General features: G+C 36.4%; 1 protein-coding gene across 17 annotated transcripts in view; it reads right to left on the bottom strand.

Annotated features, from left to right (window-relative positions):
- Positions 1-22,891, bottom strand: part of dlg1a (discs large MAGUK scaffold protein 1a) — a 139,327-nt gene that overhangs the window by 86,263 nt on the left and 30,173 nt on the right. For 16 of the 17 annotated variants that reach the window (XM_016550557.1, XM_016550564.1, XM_016550583.1 and 13 more), the window contains one exon: positions 6,902-7,069. In XM_016550557.1, the coding sequence (XP_016406043.1) occupies positions 6,902-7,069 (168 nt within the window). Of the gene's footprint in view, positions 1-6,901; positions 7,070-21,513; positions 22,107-22,891 lie in introns of those variants that run through there. The other variant, XM_016550648.1, reaches the window with a different exon arrangement.

Below are 22,891 nucleotides of genomic sequence, written 5' to 3'. Positions count from 1 at the left end.
TTTTTTTTATGCTGGTAACCAAACAGTTGACGGTAGCCATTGACTTCCATAATATTCTTCTTTTTTCATACTACGGAAGTCAATGGCTACCATCAACTGTTTGGTTACCAACATTCTTTGAAATATCTTCTTTTGTGTTCAACAAAAGAAAGAAACTCGTACAGGTTTGGAAACAGAATTGGAAATGATGACAGAATTTGCATTTTGGGTGAACTATCCCTTTCATAACTATTTAGCTATTGGTTAACACAACTTGCTTCAGAGGAACGCACTATTGCATTGTGATTAAAAAATTATAAAGACACTTTCTTTCAAATAATATTTCATAGTACAGGTAATTAAGAAATTAAATAGGGAAATCTTCATACTTATTGTATAAAATAATATGAACATATAAATTATATAGTCCAAACTACAACTTATCCAACAGAATTCTACATGCATGCCATCTAACAGTGTAGCATCTCTGCCACCTAGTGCTTACACAGCAAACTACAACACAGTTTTCTCTAGATTATAAGCTTGTGCCATCTGTTTTATAATTTTTTGCATAGAGAGCAGTGGTTGGTGAATCAAACATGCAAATAAAATCCATAGAATCACGCTGGGTTACCTGCATCAATGCGTCACTTTGCGAGTATAGTGTGGCAAAGGCAGGGGCTGGGACCTCCTCACCTCCTAACGCAGACGACCCGTCAAAAACACACTCCAGAGACTCTACCTGAAGAGGGGCACGCAGCTCAGGTGATAAATAGGAGTAGCAAACACACTCTGATAGAAACACACACACACAAATACATGAAACAAATATGTACCCACAAGCAGCTTTAAAATGAGAGTGAAGTATGGGAAAGCATCGTGCCCTTCATTGAAACCCATGCAGCTACTGACATAACACAACAACTTCACTAAGCAACAAACAGCTGGCAAACGCAAAAACGAGTGAGGAATAGAATAATAAGGGGTGTGAGGTGAGTTCAGTCTAATGACTGAACCCTAATCACCCATAATGATGATCGTTCATAATGCAGCACACATATAAAGCACTCTTCTTCTAAAACCATGGATCATCATGATGAACTGCAGACACTCATAAAAAGCACACACTTGAAGTTGTGTGGCAGAAGACAGCAGGAAATTGATGTCATTTCCATAGCATGGAGTCATTCTGAGAATGCTTGGACAGATGGGTCACAATGTGATCACATGTGTCAGCTGTGTGTCATACGAGATGGTAAAGCACGAAATAGGTGTTCTCTACAGTAAATGCTTGATATGAATCAATGAGAATAACTGGCATCTAATATGTCAACATCTAATTTGGACGGCCAAAGTTAAAATGATGTAAATCCTATATGTATTTGGGTTAATAAGCATAATTACTCATAGGCAGGTCCACATAGAATTGCACCCACTCAACTCCACAGAAAGTTCCACAAAGTTTCTAAAGAACTGGAAGGAACCCACGTAATAAAGCTCAAGTGGAAACATAATTGGAACCGTTCCATACTGTTCTTAAAACCGTTCAGACCGATGGTGGAAAAAGCGACTGCAGGATTGGAACCCACACAATTCAAAGTTCTATATATACCCATTTGTGTTTGCTTAATTAATATTTTGTCTTATTTTATCATGTTTTTAGCAGCCTATAAGAGTATTGTATTCTCTACATGTGCCCTTGTTCTCATACTGTAGATGCCATATTTATAACTAAAATTTTAATAATAATAATAAGAAACAATAAGAAAAACTTATTAACCAAAATTATTGGTTTTGATTTGTTCCTATTTATACTGATTTATCAGCACAGGCACTCTGACAATCTGACAGTGACACCATTCAGATGTTTGTGGTCATTAAGATTATTTTTTTTAAATAAATTAATACTTTCATTCAGTAAGGATGCATTAAATGGATCAAAAGTGACAGTAAAGACTTTCACACTGTCACAAATATTTCTATTTCAAATTAATACTGTTCTTTTGAACGTGTTATTCAAATAATCCTTAAAATATGTATGAGAGCTTCCACAAAAAAATAAGCAGCAACCGTTTTCAATTCCAATAATCAACATATTAGAACGATTTATGAATGATCTAATAATAATTACACTAATACACTAATAATAATGGCTGCCATCATAGGAATAAATTACATTTTAAAACATAAAAAAAACTGCTTTCTAATTAAATTGTAATAATGTTTCACAATATTAAAATTTCCCCCCCTGTGTTTTTGATCAAATAAATGCAGCCTTGGTGAGCATAAGACAGTTCTTTCAAAAACATTACAAAATCTCACCGACTACAAACTATTGAATAGTGGTGTATATTCATAGGCAAATTTCAGCAAATTCAAAACTAGAAATTCATGATAGTTACATTAATGACAAAAAACTATTAAAATAATCACAATTTATCACTCAGTGCTTCCAAATTATGTAATGTATATACCATGATCCACTTCTCTTACTCGTGAAGTGACGAACACTATTTATTCGTCATGATAAAAATATCACAGCAGAGCTCTGCTGTGCTTCTGCACAGATATCATTATAGGCTTTTACAAGTATGCAGGCTAGTTACAGGACACTACAACTGTGGGACATGGGGAGCCACAAGATGTCACCTCCATCTGTGATGACAGTTCCAGCCAAGCACACAGGGAATCATAAGAAATCTCATAATCAGGCAAAAATCTCAAACATCTATGACTTCGAATCAATATGATGTTAAACAAACTGCATTTGCTTTAGGAGGTAAACTCGGGCTGTGTGCCACTGAAGCGAAAGGTTAAACAATCCGCTACTCTGGATGAGAGCATCCCTGTGTCTTGACTGCCAGTAGAGCGGTCTGTAAATAGAAACCTGACCAGGGGCATGTGGTTCATGTGTCATGTTCTGCGGAAAGCATGCAGTCACGTCATCATCAGGGCAGAGAGTGCATAAAGCGAGATCTGATTCACGGGAAATTTGATCGACAGTGACAACATTATTTAATATCCTGCATTAAAGCCAGAAATTTTACACAACTTACATTTAAAGGTCCTACGGCTAAAATGTGACATTGTTTTAAATGGGAACCAAAAAAATTAAGAAAAAAAAAAACTTAATCTTTAAAATAAACCTAAAAATATTTTTACTGTGCATCGTCAAACAGAATTACAAAATATGTATAATTTTGTACATCATTTAAAAATAAATAAAACTTGCACCATATACATCTGGCTGAGCATATTAAGCTAAGCCAGGATAGTATTTTAACATAAAAAAAAATTATATTTAACTTAAACTTCTAATGAGCCTTTCATTACAAACAACGGTCACACGGTGGCGCAAGGCTACTGAGCTTCACATCGCCAGTCTGATTTGAAGGAAATTGTTTTGAATCGTCATCTTAAAATCACAATCAGAACTGTCATCGAACTATCCAAGTCTGTTTTGGTAACATGATTCATTTTGAAAAAAAAAAATACAACTAATTGCAAAGATGTGTGTTTGTAGCGCGATGCACGCATTCTCAGAGCTCATATTGTTGTGAGGGAGAGTTAAGAGAGGGCGCGCGTCAGCTGGGCCAGCAGCCAGAAAGCACCATCAGCCTAGAGCACATGGACTGATTTAGGAGGAATGCAGGCTCATAGTGATGACAGAGCGAGTGTGTTTTTGTGTGTGTGCGAGGACAGAGAGCACTAGCTCGTGCTCTGTGCAGCTGAGGCTGATAGGAGGTGACAGGCAGGGCTTGTCAGGCGCTGCTCTGTCGGCATGCGGGGAGCTCCACTGATCTGAGCCCAGCACAGCTCCTCAAACATCAGCACTACTCTCGGTGTGCTAAGAATTACGGGTTTTAAAACTGCAATGTACACCTGGCTTTTACAAACGATGAAGATTAATAGTAGTTTGGTGGTAGAGCTGTTCAAGACGTCAACAAATGAGAACACTAGGTCATTAATAGGCCTGCACTCTAGGAAATGCACAAAAAGCTCCATTAAAACAACATTTCAATGCCTGTCATTCATAACACAGTGTCCTAACCAGACATGATGAGACAAGTGACAACGAAGCAATTTGTCTCTTCATACTGGATATAAACTGCACAACATCATTCACTGACAGACAATCCACAGATATTTGATCTTTAATATGAGTGACGTATAACGTGTCCATTTTAGGTTCAAATTGATCATTTTATTATTTATCAATTTACATTTTTTTAATTTGTCAAGCTACCCATTTCTATTTTCTTTTCACTATTTATATAAATCTTTTTATATAAGCCTTCATGACTTTATTTTAAATGGTCCAGCGTTGTGGCAAATGAATTTCTAAAATCATAATTACAACATATATTCTCTGAATTGATAAGGTCATAAAAGCTGCAAAATGAGTATAAAATGTCCCACACCGCAGGACATCATGTCAGCTTCCTTTCAACAGTTAGGAGTGAGATTTTGGACCAATGAAATTTCAAAATGTTTTTGAGATTTTTTGAAAATTGCCACAGAAATAGAAACAAAATGATCAACAAAATATCCTTGCTGGCCAAAAAAAAAAAAAAAGGTTATGGAAGAGTTTTTATTGCTAATTGCTTTATTGCATCACATCTGGTTAGGAGACTGTAACGTTGTGTGATATTATTTAATGTCTTACCAATGTGCTTGTAGTATTTCCAGAGCAGTTTAACACAATTTACCATACTTAAATCCATTCTGCAAAATTCTGCAGATTGTGTCCTGTAATCAATAGAGAAAATACGAAACAATGTGCAGATTCGGTGAAGGCCTAATCATGATAGAATTCTTTTAAAAAAGGCTAAATATACCCTGACCCTGAAAGGTTTCTCATTTGGCCAGTAAACAGAATCATTCACAGCTGAAACAATTAGTGTGACTGCTAACGTAAGGTACTAAAAACATAATCAGGCTATACATAATCTTTTTCTGACAAATGTTTCGCTGTGCATCCATATTTTAAGAGTTCCATCCGACTGCTGCAGAAAACTGTACAGCAGAACAGTCTCTGTGGACTGGCTATAATGCATTAATGATGACCAGATAAACAAAGTTAACTGTGTAGAAGTCCAGTTTTTAATAAATAATATTGCTGAATCTTTCTTGCGTCTGCGCTTGCTATCTTCTCATTTAGCACACGACTTGCATTAAGCTTCTGCGATGAAATATCAGTCACGTCTTAGGCCTTTATATGAATACATAGTAGTTACATATAATTACAATTTTCCATTTGTGTGTGCTTGTTTTGTGCTTAGAGTACTGTGTCATTAGCAACATGTGCTAACACATACTGTACTTTGAATCAGCTGGGAGTCTATTTTCACATGCACTTCATGAGCACTATTTATGTGTTATGCGTCAGTAGAAAGTTTGAAGCGTACAAGTAGAAATGTTCAAACCAATGCCTTACGAGGTTCATTTTGGTTAAGAACAGCTTCTTATGTAGGAAGTAGATAGCAAGGCACTAGCATTTGGAACAGAGCTATTATTTTTCAAGGGTTGCTTGCTACTGACCTGTTTTCTCAGCAGTGGACATGATATATTACATGCTACTCTATGTTGAACTTTATACAACAAATCAGCTAGATAACATTACTTTGTTATAAGCTCAAATTCTCCAAACAGCACAACAGGTGAAAGTTGAAAATCTACCTGGCTGAAAAAAGCAGCCTAAACCAGCCAAAGCTTTTTTGCTGATCCTAGATGGTTTAAACTGGTCTAGCTGGTCTTCCAACTTGGACAAGCTAGTGTTCAGTTGATTTGGCAAGTCTGCAAAACTAAAGCTACTTGATTTTTTTCTGTTAGTCTTATATATAGATATATATATATAAAGAGATAATGTTATCTAGCTGGTTAAAACAGATGGGTACAAAAAGTTAATTAAATAAAAGTAATACATGCAAGATTTTTAGTAATTAAAACAAATGAAAAATAAAACTATATAATTAGTAATTAATAAATAGATTTTTTTATGCCATATAAAAAAGCTGACCTTGTTTTGTGGTGGGACCAGTGTAAATAAATAAATAAACTGAAATGTTATACAAATACCAAACCAAACAGCAACGGATTATAATAATATTTTTAATATTTAATTAATAGATTTTTCTGAGCCATATAAAGCTTTTTTCCCCCTAAGAAATAATGCTAACCTTATTTTTTGGTGGGACCAGTAAAAATAATAAACTGAACTGTTATATAAATAGATACAATTATCTAGCTGGTTAAAAACAGATGGGCTGTAAAAATTCCCAAACAAAAAGCAAAAAACTAAAAAGTAATAGAAATAACAAATATTTTATTCATTAATAAATATATATTTTTCTATTTATTTCTAAGCTGGTTCCCAGCTTTCCCATAAACCATTTGAAACCAGCAAATCAACGTTAGGCTAGAAACATTTCTTCTCACATTCCAGTGGCAGAAACTACTTCACAACCTACAACACACTGAACCGAAATATTCATACAAGATACAATGTTCTACATTTTAATAAATGCATCTGCTTTTTCGTACTAATGTGTCCTAACAGAGACACATTAGACTTATTTTATTGCTAAAATCACTAATCAATAATAAAAATAATCTACAACAAATGTAATTATAGATTGTGTTTGTGAGCTATGCACGGAAAACATCAGTCAGCACTCTCATCTGAACTAAACGGATTCAATTAGCAAACTAATCATTAGCTGTAGTCCGAGTCTTTAATTTAGTGTATGTGAATGTAATTGATTTTGTGGGTATGTTTGTGCACATGTGTAAACATGACACTGATGGAGATTCTATCACACACAACATTTAAGCATGTTTACAGAGTGCACAGAGACACAGAATAGATGCCATGCAGCACAGAAATCTATCATGGAGCCAGAGGAATGCTGGGAGATTTTACCTTCATAGGAGAGATGTGTGAATGGGAAACATAGCCGTGTACATTCTCAATCTGGGAGATGTTCTTCTCCGACACCTGCACCAGCTCAGGAGGACGCACATCCCCTGGTAGGTGTGGAGAGCTGTGTTCTGGAGGTGACGTGGTATCCTCATCCTGGTATCTGTATTTCTGAGAAGGAGAAAAAGAGAGAGAGAGAGAGAGAGAGAGAGAGAGAGAGAGAGAGAAAATGCGTACAGTTATAACACAATAATATATTAAACACATTGCTTATAGCTACACTGGCCCAAACACGAATGTTTCATACACGATTTGATGTTGTACACCCAGTGAGAGAGAGAGCTCTTCAAACCACAGGTAGATAAGGAAATTTTGAATATAGGATCATGTTTTAATGATTACACTGCAAAAAGAAAAAAAAGAAAAAAATAATAAATTATAAATTTCTTAAAAAAAAAAAAAATCTTACTGAGCCCAAACTTTTGAACAGTAGTACTAGTTTAGGGTTTGTCCCTTTTTAACCCAGCGCTGGGTTATATTTAACCCAGCATTTTTTAGAGTGTATTTTTTTAAATGAAATGTTCTACAATCATAAAGTATTTTTGTTTTTAGATTTAAAAAAAAGATTTGCAGGTGAGGTGAGAAAAATAAAGTAGTGTTTCCTTTGCATTACATTTTTCTTACCTCACAGGCAAATAATTTTTTTTAATCCAATAAAAAATTATATTTAACACTGGTTAATTATGAGCCTTGGGCATTCAAATTCAAACCGCAATGTAGAATACTTATGATCTGAAGAAAAATAAAACAAGACCTCACAAAGTTTAAATACACGACAGATACAGAACTGTGAAACCATTTCAACTTCATTTCTCTCTAGACCACACTCCTGAGATGGGAAACACTTTTTAAATGAGCCAGGCACCCCCGGATCCTAGTCGTCACAGTCGACCCCAATCTGCCATGATTATATGTGAAATATTGTTCTGTAACTTTCTTAACGGGAAACGCAAATTATTCAGCACTGCCTTTTATCCATAGACATCCATCTTGTCCAGGTGCCTTGTTGACCCTGATACATATGCCCACCTCTATGGCATTCCTGGGATATGGGTTAGGAAATGCAAACACAAGTCAAGAGGGAAGAAAAAGAGGGCAGGTTTCTTAGGTAAGGTAGATGCCCAAAAAAGTGGGACAAACTCCAACCATGGGGGAAGACTGAATAGATTTGCCAACACAGAGATTCACAGTAGAATCCCATGCCCTATTTTAGCACAAAAAAAATTGGTCCATACAACTTATTTAAAATGACTTCAGACCTCTGTATCAAAACCACATCACAAGCTGCTACTGATGCAATGGTCTGAAGTTAAGCATAAAGACACTGAATCAAATTACATGGAATTGTAAACTAAAATAGTAAAAAAATAATATATATATATATAAATTATATATGATTTTATTCATTAATAAATAGATTTTTTTTCCTATTTATTTCTAATCCATATAAAATTAGTTTAAAAAAATAAATAAAATTGACCTTATTTTCTGGTGGGACCAGTAAAAATAAAAAAACTGAACGATTGATTCAACCAGCCCAGCATGAAAAAAAATGATTGTTGAGCCCTGGCGTATATTAAACAGACAGAGGAGAAGTCTGCTGCTGCTACTACTACTGATACTTTGGTAAATGGGACCTCAAAATCCTAAGAAGTCTGCTGAGTCCTTTGCCTTGTTCCGAACAACTCAAAAGTTCAAACTGAACTCTCAGCGGGCCACAAAGCCAGTAAAATTGAAAGGTGAGTTTGAACTCTGAGCCACTGCTGGGAGAGAAAGGGACAGACGGGGAGCAGTTCTGGAGATGTTATTACACCGCTGAGTGCTTCAGTGACTCGGCTTCAGGCGCGCAGCCGCTGCCACTGTGGGGCCAGCCTGCCTGGATAATGAGCTGCTCGACTGGCTCAACGCTCTCTCGCTCTGTGCTGGTCCGTCCAAACTGAGCTAACGTCAGTAAAACCTAACAAATGCAGAGGGATCACTCACACAGCCATTCAACCAAGGAGGACAGGTCTCGGAAAACTTGACAGCAGTGAAAAACGAATGCTAGACAGGATTTACACAGGCGATGTCCTCGACAATACAATGTCACTGCCCTAGCAGGGTGAACCTTGAGAATGAAATGCAGTTTGATGGATGCTGTATAGGACCTTAAAAAGTGGAAGAGGCCCGCGCCTGCTCCTCGTGCCCCTTCTCTCTCAGGTCTAACCGTGCGGCTGTAAAGCTGTCAGCTCTTGTCTGATTATCTGGCAGAAAACATACCGAAGCCCAGAGCTCAGCAAACACAGCACTTTATTATAGATGCTTCACCTTGAATACCTTCAGGAGAGCTCCGTATCATGGCTGCACTTCCCACAGCTGCCAAAACAACCATATTCACTCCACAGGACTAAGCATCATTTGCATGTAATCAGCATAATTTATTTGATTTTGATTTGATTTATTTGAGATTAAGTACAATTTTATAAAAGATTCTTTAAATGTACTTGTGATAAAAAATTTAAAGTTTTTCTGGGTCACGTGTCGGATGATCCTTTATAAATCCTTCTAATATGCTGATTTGGTGCTCGAAAAACATTTATTATTATTATCAATGTTTAAAATAGTTGTGTTGCTTATTTTTTGTGAGAAAGGAAAAAATGAAATCGCATCATATGACCCCTTTAAGGAATTGTTTGATGAACACAAAGTTCAAAATGATAGCATGTATTTGAAATGTACTTGTAAAATATGACTTTTGATTAATGTGACCTTCAATTTATATCAATATCAATTTCTTTGAAACAAACAAACACACAAAAAAAAAAAAGTACTGCCCCCAATTTTTTTTTAAGGTATTGTATTTTTTTATGCATTTCACTTCTCGTCCTGCTGGCAAATCAATTATAAAGGTGTAGATCACTAAAATTAAAATTCTGTCATCAATTATTCACCCTGATGCCATTCCAAAATGCTCTGCTCATCAAACAAAATGACTATTACTTCAGATGACTTTGATTAAACCAATGGAGTTGTATGGATTACTATTAAACTACCTTAATGTCCTTTTTGGAACTTTTGTTCCAAACAAAAACAATAAAAACGACAAAAACATTTTTCATGTACAATCATACAAGCATGAAATAGCATAGGGGTGAGTAAAGGATTACAGAATATTGTTTTTGGGGTGAATAATCCTTTTAATCTGAAAGTTTCTGAAACATTGATGCTGGTTTCTATATGGTCAAAGCTGGTCAAAGCTGACAGACCATTTTAGACCAGCAACAAACTAGCTTTGATGTTCCAAAATAGCTTAAGCTATATATTTTCCAGCAGGGCTGTTGTAAAATTAATTCAAAATAAAGTGCATATTTGATCACAACTTCATATGCCATCCCAATAAGCACAGTGTACTGTACTTCCTCTCCCTCTGTCTGTCCTTTTCCTGCTGCGATCCACAGGGCAGACAGGAACGAGACATGAGATCATTACATCCACTCTGACTTGTGCTTCAACCTGGGAGATGAAGAAAGAGCTGACATCTAAACAGACAGTGTGCTGAGAGCAGAATTAAAATAGTTTCTGCCTCTTGTCTCTCTAGGAAACATCATGGCCCTCCCTCCTCCCAGCTGTCCCCACTGCAAAACCTAAAATTAAACTTTCAAAGCACATTGCCACTGCTCATCCCAAACTGAAGCAGGCGGAATTTTGTTACACTCAGACACCAGATGACAATACAAATAAAGCAACAATAAGTCCTATGGGTCACTTGCAAAACATTCCCTGAAATAAACTAGTCCAAATACCTCAAAATGAATTGCTGGAACTGATAAACATGCAAAAACATTTATCTATTTATAATTAAATGATAAGAAACATTATTTCATTATATATCAAAGTACGTTCAAAAGTAATTTTTCGTATAAATAATAGAGTTAAACACCAATACATTGCTGGTTTGGTCTTGATGAAAAATAAAAAATAAAAATAAATAAATAAACAAAGGTTGGGAAACACCATTTAAGTCTTTCATGATTAAGCATTGGTTAAAAACAAACAAGGACAGGTTTTACTGCTCAAATTGGAAGCATAAATCCTAAAAAACAAATCAAGCACAAATTTTTTCGTTACACATCAAAAAAGAAGACGGCTGTCTGTTTCTTGGCAGCTCTCCCTTGAGATGACTGTAATTAACTAGCAGGAAGCCAACTGTAGGTCCTTTATGAGAAAGCTCTGCATTACTGTGAAGATTCAATCTGGACAAGACAGAAACAACAGCCATAAGCAAATACTGGGTGAAGACATGGGGTTTACAGACTGTAAATGGAAGCAGAGAAAAAGCAGCAAAATGAGAGAATGGCCCCTAATTTGACACTGAATTGCAAATTCAATTGTAAAATGGATTGACTTCATGTCAATGATAGGCTGTTTAATCATATTTCAATAAGTTATAATTTGCAATTAGGTGGCATATCATGTAATTAATTATATTTACTTTTTAATCAATTGACAGCCTAATTATCGCAATAAGTTCATGACATAAAATATTAAAAAAGATATTTAAATGCTTTATCATTTTGTAATTTAATCATTTATCTTTTTTTTTTCTTCTAATTTCTGATCTATTGACAAGATTAATTTAACTCGTTTACACCTAAGATTGTTGCATCGCTCACATACTTTCTTCAGGATTTTGAGATGGGAATAAGTGTTGACCATCCTCATTAACATAGCTGTGCTGATTAGAGTATTTATATTCTAATTGTAACTCAATCAACATAAAAAGCAGGATTCTATTTCACCCCAAAGTCAATTTTCTTAACATGAATTTAGAGTAGCTTTTGAACCAGAAATGCTGGATTCAGCACTCTGTTTTTGAGCATGACAGCCTAGTATCCATAATATAGGCTAAAATACTTCTAGACAGCAGAAGAGGTTTGAAAATTGGCTACATTAACTCTTACTCCCAAAATTAGTATTAAAGGGTTAGTTCACCCAAAAATGAAAATTCTGTCATTAATTACTCACCCTCGTGTCGTTCTAAACCCGTAAGACCTCCGTTCATCTTCGAAACACAAATTAAGATATTTTTGATTAATTCTTAGAGCTCTCTGACCCTCCATAGACAGCAATGTAATTACCACGATCAAGGTCCAGAAACGTAGCAAGGAGATCGGTAAAATAATCCATGTGACATCAGCGGTTCAACCATAATTTTACGAAGCTACGAGAATACTTTTTGTACGCAAAGAAAACAAAAATAACGACTTAATTCAACAATTCGTCTCCCCACCCTAGCGCCATTTTGGAGAGTATCTGCTGAACGCAAACAGCGTATGCTATTCTGTGTCAGCTGCGTCACGTGGATACGTTTACACTTTGATTTGTATGAAAACAACATATCCGTGTGGTGCGGCTGACACAGAATAGCATACGCTGTTTGCGTTCAGTGGATACTCTCCAAAATTTTCTTTACGTACAAAAAGTATACTCGTAGCTTCATAATATTATGGTTGAACCGCTGATGTCACATGGATTATTTTACCGATCTCCTTGCTACGTTTCTGGACCTTGATCGTGGTAATTACATTGCTGTATATGGAGGGTCAGAGAGCTCTCAGAATGAATCAAAAATATCTTCATTTGTGTTCCGAAGATGAACGGAGGTCTTACGGGTTTAGAACGACATGAGGGTGAGTAATTAATGACAGAATTTTCATTTTTGGGTGAACTATCCCCTTTAATGTGTTCCAATTGGACTGCAAATACATTGTAATCCTTTCTAAATGTTATTGTAAATTTTACATATGCATATTTTTTTGTTGTTTTTAGAAGCTGATCACATAGGGTCCTTCCAACAACATTGAACTTTCATTTTATGAAAAAAAAAAAAAAAAACTTATATTTTAGTTTTTTGTTTGATTGGGTTTTTCAGAAGAAAGAAATGCATACGTGTTTTGGAACAACATGACAGGGAGTAAATGATGACAGCATTCATTCTGGGATAAACTATTCCTTTAAGCTTGCACTTACAGAAAAAAAACTAAAACATTGTTATAGGTGTAACTTGTTTAAGAACCACTGGATTATACAAAACGAGACACCCTGGAGTGTGACATCATATCCTGTTGCTCATATTTGTTGTGGTGTAATTTTCCATGCTTAAACTCTTGCGTGACTGGAGTAAAAAGAATTCCAGACAAAAGTGGAGTTAGTTCTTTCCCTGGTCTTCCTTCGAATCCTTCCTTCCCTTCTTTCCTCGTCCATGCCCTCGTTACATCATATGCACTCGGGGCAACCACATTGTAAGACGTTTTACACACTTCAGTAGGATTCCCTCTGCTGCTCTAATGGCTTATCAACAAAGACGTAAGGGGTGATCAATTCTAACATGCCTTACGTAACGAATTGCTAATGAATGATGCTCATGTGAGAGCATGTGGAACTGCCGCTCACAAAAGGAGCTTCACGGTTAACTGACTAAAATGTAAAGTGCTCAGTTATATAAGTCAATATGTAAAAGGATCATACTGCCCAATGCAGATCTTCAGAAGAAAACATCAGACTGCATCTTGTACAGTAAATATCTGCACTAAACAGCAATTATTTCCATTTTAGGAATTAACAGCTTATTAGTCCTATATGTCATTATATACCATGTAATGATAGAAATGTGTTAACCAGTAAAGATTCATTAACATTAATTTTGTGATACAAATTGACATTTTTTAAAGTTTTTACACCTGAATAAATACATAAAACAAATGTTACAGTCATATCAACCTAGAAAAGCTATTTTATTCTACAAAAGGCATGTACAAATTTCACAAAACAGTATGTTGAGAAGACGTGACTGATAACGTTTATGAAGAATTTTCTCTAGAACAAAAAAAACTCACTAACCAAAAAATGTCACAGAGATGATTAATCATGTATTTTACTTCATTTTCTAATGGTTTCATCACTGGATTATAGTCACATTTTAGTTCAATAGTAAGTGACATCTGTTAAGAAAAGCGTACTGTAATTACATACAGTTTGCCATTTTAATCTTCACAGCAGTTTCTATTTAAGGACATCCCTGAGAGAGAAGGAATTGGTAAGACATCAGACATCCATCTGCTGACCTTTACATCAGGTCTACCAACCTCTGTAGCTGCCAACAAGCACGGAAATGAACACAAAAATATATCTGATGACCTGTAGCTGCTCCAAAGCTTTTTATATGGATGCTCTGCAGTGAATGGGTGCCGTCAGAATGAGGGTTCATACGGCTCAAAAAAATATCACAATAATCCATAAGTAATACCAAACCATAACCAAATAGTTGCTTTTGGCTAAAAAATTAGTCCTCTATCCATAATACTGCTTTCTCCAGTAAAAAGCTGTCTTGTCTGAATCAGGAGAGAAATATGCACAGATCAAGCATCATTTACAAGCGAAACAGTCCAAAACAGTTCTTCAAATAGTTGTATCTCAACCAAATATTGTCCTATCCTAACAAACCATACATCAATGGAAATCGTATTTATTCAGTTTTTAGATGATGTATAAATCTCAATTTCTTGTTTTTGTGGTCCAGGGTCACATACGTCATTGAATTCTGATTTGAGAGGACAACAGGGGATGGACTTTTTCCACTGGAGGAAGTGTTATTATGGACTCATATTTTGGCAAGAAGCAACAGTTTAAAGTTAAAAAACCTTGATGCATTTGTTTCTTACCAACAACTTTTTGCAGCTTTTCATTTCACAAAACATTAATTGATGGACTGGAGTCATGTGAATTACTAATGAATTTATTGTGATGCTTTTATTAGGTGTTTGGACTCTCATTCTCAAGGCACCCATTCACTGCAGAGGATCCATTGGTGAGCAAGTGCTGTAATGCAAAATTTCTCAATGCTAAACTGATCTACATCTTGGCCTGAGGGTGAATAAATTTTCAGCATATTTTCATTTTTGGGTGAGCTATACTTCTTAGGAAATGACTGAATGAGTGACGTTCTATACAGTAAATTTCCCTGATCACACTACAAATGCTGAAACACTGAAAACGTAGAGAAGTCCCGGAAAACTCAAATAAATCATAAAATCAACTGACTAGCCAACTAGGTTTTTTTCCATGGGATTTTAGAGAAAACATCTTCAACTAAAAGGATAAGACCTATTTTAATAATATACTTCAACAGAAAATCATATCACTGGGCAACAGCAAAATAGAATACTACTTTAAACACTTTAGTCAACTGAAGTGAGAAGTGAGCTTGAATTTAAATTAATTACATCATACATTTTTAATATAGATTTTTTTCTCTGAGGACCAATTATATTTTTAGTAAAGTTTTAAAAAAACATCCCAGAATTCAAGTTTCAAAGCACTTCTCCCATGTCAATTGCATGTGAAATTAGAAAACAATGCCATCAAGCACTTCTCATGTTTCAGGCTTGCTGCCAGGTCAAACAGTTTTCAACTGAGTTAATGTTTAATAACTCGTAGCTCTTAGCAAACATTACATTGTGAGAGGTTCATAAAACAATCTGTGCTGAAATGTTCCATTTCAAGGGACATACAAGCTTAGAAGTTCACATAACCTAGGACAAGGTGTCAGCTAAGAAAACTGAAAGGTCAACAATGAAATACTCAAATCAACAGGTGATACACATACTCATAAGAACAAAATTGATTACAAAAGTCTTAAATTCTTAAAACAACAAACTTTCACATCACGCATGAAAAAAGCATATCACAGATTCAATTCCCACTTTCTGTGTGGCAACCACATCTAGGGGATTAAATCAATGCGACAGCTTAGCTCAGGAACTTCATCCGACAAATGCACAGGATCCAGGCAAAGCAAAGGAGCATCTGAGGAAGGATGCATTTGAGCTTTAATTATCAATGTGGGTTGTGTATCCAACAGGCTTCAGTCACATTGCTGACTTCAGTCAGGCATCTATACAGCTGGATGACAGATGGACAGGGGTTCTGTATTATTTAAACAATCTTCAGTCCCATTCCCACAAACCTACTCTAATTTTTATCTCCTCAGCACTATGCGAACCCACCAGATACCAGCAAGCTAATGCAATTTTCAAAATAGATGTTGCTAGCTTAAACTTAAATTCAAGCCTTGTGCTTAAGATATTATACTAATTCTGATCAGGAATTGTTGAGGTATAACTATACGCCTGAACACCTGAATGGGTGTTTATTTTTTGTCACTAAACCAATTTACTCTTGCAATTACATTATTATTATACATTGACATTAAAGAGCAACAGATTTGGTTATACACTACCACTCAAAACATTTTTGAAGAAATTAATACTTTTATTCAGCAAGGAAGCATTACATTTATCAAAAGTGACCGTAAAGGTGTTTACATTTTTACAGAAAAATTTATTTCAAATAAATGCTGTTCTTTTAAACTTTCCATTCAAAGAATCCTGAATGTATGTGGTTTCCACACAAAATATTAAGCAGCACAACTGTTTCAACATTGATAATGATAAATGAAGACTGGATTAATGGCTGCTGATAGCTTTACCATCACAGAAAAAAGTTACACTTTATTATATATTTTAGTTATTTTAAATTGTAATATTTCACGACGTTACTATTTTTACTGTATTTTTGATCAAATAAATGTCTAGATCTAGAGCGTCTTTTAAAAACATTTTAAAAAACTCAAATCAGTAACACTTTACAATACTAAAATTCAATTTGATAACAGTTATTGCATTATGTATTATGAGTTAACAATGAACAACAATTTATTACTGCATTTATTAATCTAGGTTAATTTATAAAACCTGTTGCTCGTTAATTCATGTGTGTGAATATATAATACATTAACACATTAATTTATATAACTTGACATGTTAAAAATGAATTCGTACATGCAGAAATCAACAGATACAAGTGTTGTTCATTATTAGTTCATGATAATTAATGCATTGAATCGTATTGTAAAGTGACTTAAGTCTTTAAATGCTTTGCATTCATGTAGTTTTACTTATTCATTATTGAGCAATTCCCTATCCCGTAAAATAGCAGCAAGATGCAAAACCTATACATACAACATTCAGCCAATGAGGCATTTTAAAAGACCCTTTAGCTTAGCTAAGCATCATTATTATAATGATTATTATAAAGAAGTCAAGATGGCGCCAGCGTGTTTGTCGGCATTGGAATTTTTTTGTTTGTTTATGTGTTTTTTGTACCTGTTCAACTATGGTGCTTTATGTGGCTCTTTGCCAAGTGGTAAAACCATGTTGCGTTACGATCGTCAATCTCTTATAAGCATTCGGACATCTATGTTGGCGTTGGTATCCCGGGACTCTGGTCATCGTGGTTTCACTCATCCTCTGGTTTTACTTTGGGTTCCTGTGGAGCTGCTTCGGCAATGGTGTTCCCAGCAAAGGAAGAGAGGTCGCAAGAAATGTGGAAAACGAGGAGGACTTCTGATTAAATATAAAAAGATGTTGGGCCACCCAAAGGAATTGTTTGGTTCCGCATGTGGACTATTTTATCCCCGTGGAATTAAGACATTCATGGCTGGTACCCGTTGAGCCTAACGGGATGCTTCCTGCTTATCGGCGAGTCCAACGACTTTCGCATCATCGGAACAGAGGAGTTAATTTCAGTAATCTTCGATCATTGAAAGGAGATAAGTGTATGAATTCTTTACAAGTTGATAACACATCTCTGTCAAGATGGCATTAATAAATGCGAGGTCCTTGGTGAACAAGACTTTCATTTTAAATGATTATTTCTCATCAAATAATTTGGCTTGATTCTTTGGACTTAAGTCCTTTGTCTGATCTTTGTCCTTTCAATTATTTATTTTTGAACTCGCCTAGAACCTCTGGGAGAGGTGGAGGTATTGCAACAGTGTACTGCAAAAATCATTTTAAATGTAGTCAACTGCCGTCCAGGAAGTATACTAGCTTTAAAATGCAATTATTTAGGGTTGATTCTGTTTCTTCATTGCTATGTGCACTTATTTATAGGCCTCTAAGGTATAATAAGGATTTTATTAATGATTTTGAGTTTTTGTCGGTCACAGTTCCTACTTGTGATAATTTTTTTTTATACTTGGTGATTTTAATATACATGTGTAATATACATGTGCTGTCCTTCTAGGCCATTGGCTAGTGATTTTTTGCAGCTGATTGATTCTTTTAATTTTACTCAGTTTGTGTCAGGATCTACTCATAGAGCTGGCCATACCCTTGATCTTGTATTGTCTCTGGGTCTCTCTATTACTAATGTTGTGGTAGATGATGTTTGTTAGTCTGATCATTTGTTTGTTTGTTTTGATGTTGCATTTCCTTTGCAGTAAGCAATAAGCCTGGCCATTTCACTCACCTCATCAATACTTTTACTGTTGAAAATTTTTCAGAGGCCTTTTTAGCGTCATCATTCTATCATGACTTAAGAGTTTCCTCTTTCCTCTTCTGACCTTAGTGTGGATGGGTATTTTAATTCTTTTAATTCTATTTGTACAGAAATTTTAGATGAAATTTCACCCTTAAAGTACAGGGAATCTAAAAAACAATCACAGCCATGGATGAATAGTGAAAGCCGTACTTCAAGGCAAATTTGCCGAAAGGCTGAGTGAAAATGGAAGGATAGGCAGCAAGTATCGTTTGAAATCTTAAGAGAAGCTTTGGCAAATTTTCAGTCTACTGTGAAGGTTGCAAAAGCTAAATATTTTTCGAACATAATTAATAACAACTCAAAGAAGCCAAATATTTTATTTAACACTATTAATAAAGTGATTTTTCCTGCTCCTACTAATTCTCTAGAAGCTACTCAAAAAATGTGAGGATTTCTTGCAATTCCTTGTAAATAAAGTTGATAATCTTCGGTCACAGATTATCCCAGTAACAACCTTTTGCTCTGAGTTAAATCATCAGAGTTCATTTAGTAATTTTGAACCTATTTCTCTATCTCAGTTGGAGCATATATTAACGCAGACTAGACCTGCTGCACATCCGCCTGATCCTCTTCCTCCTCGGTTGTTGTTAAATTTGTTTGATCTTTTAGGTAATATTATTCAGTCTATTTTTAATAGTAGTTTAATCAGTTGAAATGGTTCTGCTTGTTTTAAACATGCAGTAGTCCAGCCACTTCTTAAGAAACAAAATTTAGATTGTACGGTTTTAAGTAATTATCGACCTATATCAAAACTACCTTTCCTATTGAAGGTGTTGGAGAAGGTGGTTATATCTCAACTTGCTTCATATTTAGATACGAATGCTGTTATAGATATGTTCCAGTCAGGTTTTAGGTCTCTCCATAGTACAAAATCTGCCCTTCTTAAGGTTTTTAAATGATATTTTATTGACAATTGATTCTGGAAAGGTAGTTATCCTTATTTTACTCGATCTCACAGATGCATTTGATACCGTTGATCATGGTATTTTATTGCAGCGTTTGGAAGATGTTGGTATTAGGGGTACTGCCCTACATCGGTTTAAATCATATTTAAAAGATAGATCATTCTTGGTTTGCCTCGGAGATTTGTGTTCTTCATCGGCTAAATTAGACAGTGGTGTGCCACAGGGGTCTATACTTGGGCCTATTTTATTTTCATTATATATGGGCCCCTTGGGCTTAATTTTTCGTAAATATAATATTATGTATGATCTACAGTATATGCAGATGACACCCAGTTATATATTCAAATAGATCCAAATGGCTCTCATTCCTTTGATGGACTTGTTCAGTGTTTAGGTGAGATTAGAACCTGGTTGGCAAGCAATTTACTTCATCTTAATACTAATAAGACTAAGTGTGTTGTATTGTTGGACCCTCTTCTACTTCCAAGGAAATTATAAGTAGGCTGGCCTCTATGAGGTTTAGTATTTCAGATCATGTTAAGAATCTGGGTGTTATAATGGATTCGTCTTTAGTTTTAGTTAAACAGGTTACTAGTGTTGTGAAGGCTGCATTTTATCAACTCAGAATAATTTCTATTGTCAATTATCTCATCTTCAAAATGCTGCTGCTAGACTTTTGACTCGCACAAAGAGAAGGGAGAGAATTACCCCAGTTCTGGTTTCTTTACACTGGTTGCCTGTAAAATTTAGAATTGATTTTAAGGATCTATTGATGGTTTCCAAAGCGCTGCATGGTATAGCCCCAAAATATATTGTTGACCTTTTGATTCCTTATCAAAATATAAGAGATATGAGATCCTCAAGTCAGATGATTCTTCATGTTCCTAAAACTAGATTAAAAAGGGTGATAGGGCTTTCTCAGTGGCTGCCCCACGATTATGGAAACCTCTTCCAATGCACATTAAATCTTCCCCATCTGTGGATGCTTTTAAGTCTAGATTGAAATCATATCTTTTTAGTATAGCTTTTAAAATTGATCAGGATTTTTGTTTGTGTGATGGTATGTAATGATGCTGGAAAGCACTTTGGTTAACGGCAGTTGTTTTAAATGTGCTATAGAAATAAATTTGTATTGTATTGTATTGTATAATTTAGACAGTTAGACAATCAAAATGAAACTCACACATCAACATGTTAACTTTCACATTTAAACAATTGAAGTGGCTACTCAACATGCACATTTGTTATGTTTCAGCAAAGCACAAATGGCAAGGAGTCAACTCTGTGCTTGCTCTACACTACCAGGGATTGACGGTCACTAGAAGTTAACAAGGGCTTCCCCGAGCCCTCTGATCTCACGCTTAGCAGAAAAGAAGGTTCAGCTATAATGACAGAAAGCTTTTTAGAACTGATCAGTCTGTGCAGGCTCAAAGTGACAAGCAGAAATCCTGTGCACTCTGTGCAAGTTTCAATGCTCTGAGACACAGAGAACGATGACCAACCATTCAGTAATGAAATAACGAAAAATAACCTTTTTCCCTGCATCCTATTCACAAATAGTAGATATAATTGGGACGCAAGCTAAGACACCCAGAGGACCAGGCAGTTATGTAACTAAAAGAACTTGCCATCCCGCTCTGAACTAGATGAGCAGAAAATGGACTGAAAGGAATCCTGGGCCTGAGCTTTAGTCTTTATCAGGAATGAAAACTTTGATTGGGCTGCGTTCATTTGGCTTCGAGCTGAAATCAGTTTGTTTCAGCAAACAGAAGCCCAGAAGTCCCTCAGGATTTATTTCCCAGACGCATGAGGTTTGTGCACAACAGTGATGGAAGGTAGCTAGGTACAGTCTGAAATTTGAAGAGCACTGAATTGAAATCTTGGTTGGAGAATATCACCCTTCCAGTGTCAGAGCTCTCGCTGAGCCTTACATTTTGTCAGACTAAAACTGGACAAATGGAAACTACATAAGACTTTCGACCTAAACCACACATGAATATTAGGATCACATCCAAAGGAATGGATCATTGCCATAAGGGTGTAACCTGGAGCATATGTTCAGATCTTAACCCACTAAAGGTGTCATCAACAAAATGATCCTCAGTGTGAGGACGATTAGAAGCTAAAGTCCAAGGAGTCCAACAATTAAGAGTCCAAGGACCGTTTAAGCAACTGTCAAGTAATGCATCTTTCGGATAAATTTTGGTCAGAATTCAAAACAAGCCCTACCTTGCATCCAAACATAAGTGAGATGGTGCTGTTGGTGCATGCTACTTTACAGTGGCACAACATTGGCGAAAAGCAATCCAAGTTTTTGATGCTGGGAGACATTCTCTCTGTGTCCGGGCACTTCAATCCATCAGAGATTGAAGTGCCGGCCAATTGCTTCCACGAGCGCTGGCCGCTGCCTGCTTTTGACGTGTACCCTCATCTCTCGGCTCTGTCCGTGGCAGGGGGAGCAGAAGCGGCAACGTGATGCTTTCATCCAGCGAGCCCTTGTCAGTTGAGTCCACCGCTCTTCCGTCCTATCTCTTTGCTTGACTCGACTCAATCGGTCCGACAGCTTAAAGCGCTCCCGAAAAGAGCTGCACTTGAGGGAGATCTGGAGAAGCCATGCTACCTGCCGTGACCAGGGGGTGGTGGGAGGAGGAGGTGCAGGAGGAGGGTTAAAGGGCAGCAGAGTGCGCAGGGTCTCGTGTCACAACACGAAGGACTCTGTGCAATCCATTAGCGCTGCTGCGCTTCCACCTGCTGCAGAGGAACCGCTGCCATGACTCGGAGGAGAGGAGAGCAGGTTCGGACGCTCTCCTACTCAACTATCCAAACAAGACGCGGAGCGCGGCACAAAGAGAGAGAGAGAGAGGAGAGGTAAGCAGACTGGAGGGGGAGGGGCGAGCAGTAGCGATGAGCTTATTACACAGTTCACCAGAGAGAAACTGAAGTGTTTCTGAGCCGAAGGTTGCAGCGTGAGGACCGGGAGAAGGGGATAAAAATGATCTGGACCATTCGGAGGTGAAACCGGGGGACACAGAGACTGCTTTCTCAACAGATTTACAATCACAAGGACAACAGAGGAGGGAAGATATTGAATCAAACGGCAGCTAGTATGACCTCTAATGTACAGTTATGAAATCTGATCCCAAAAAGCAATATGTCAGTGAAGTTATAAACTTGACCTGAAACAGATGACAGTAGTTTATCATACACAAGGATATGTCATGCTTAGTGGTCGACCGATGTGTTTTTTGACAGCCGATGCCGATATCTTGAAAAGCAGGGTGGCCAATGGCCAATATAAAGCCGATATAATTTTATTTTAATTAATATTCAAGAAATTTGTCAAATAAAGCCAAGGTAACACTCATTTTACATACATCACACAGTGAAAATTACATTAATATGACAGTGGGCAAATGCATAAAGCGCAGCATCATTTGAAATCACGAGTTTACGATCGTGCATCTTCAGTGAAGCTGAACTCTCCTCCTGTCAGTATTCAATTCGCACGGACCGACCGTCACGCAGAGAACACGCGATCGTGCAGGCCACATGCACACTTCACACGATCTCACAGCTGGATTCGACTAAGTTTGCAAGGTTTGTGAAA

Source organism: Sinocyclocheilus rhinocerous, unplaced genomic scaffold (assembly GCF_001515625.1).
Source record: "Sinocyclocheilus rhinocerous isolate Xijiao unplaced genomic scaffold, SAMN03320098_v1.1 scaffold1182, whole genome shotgun sequence".
Classification (NCBI taxonomy): domain Eukaryota; kingdom Metazoa; phylum Chordata; class Actinopteri; order Cypriniformes; family Cyprinidae; genus Sinocyclocheilus; species Sinocyclocheilus rhinocerous.
Note: the sequence above shows the minus strand (reverse complement) of the source record. Positions and strands in the feature narration are given on the sequence as shown.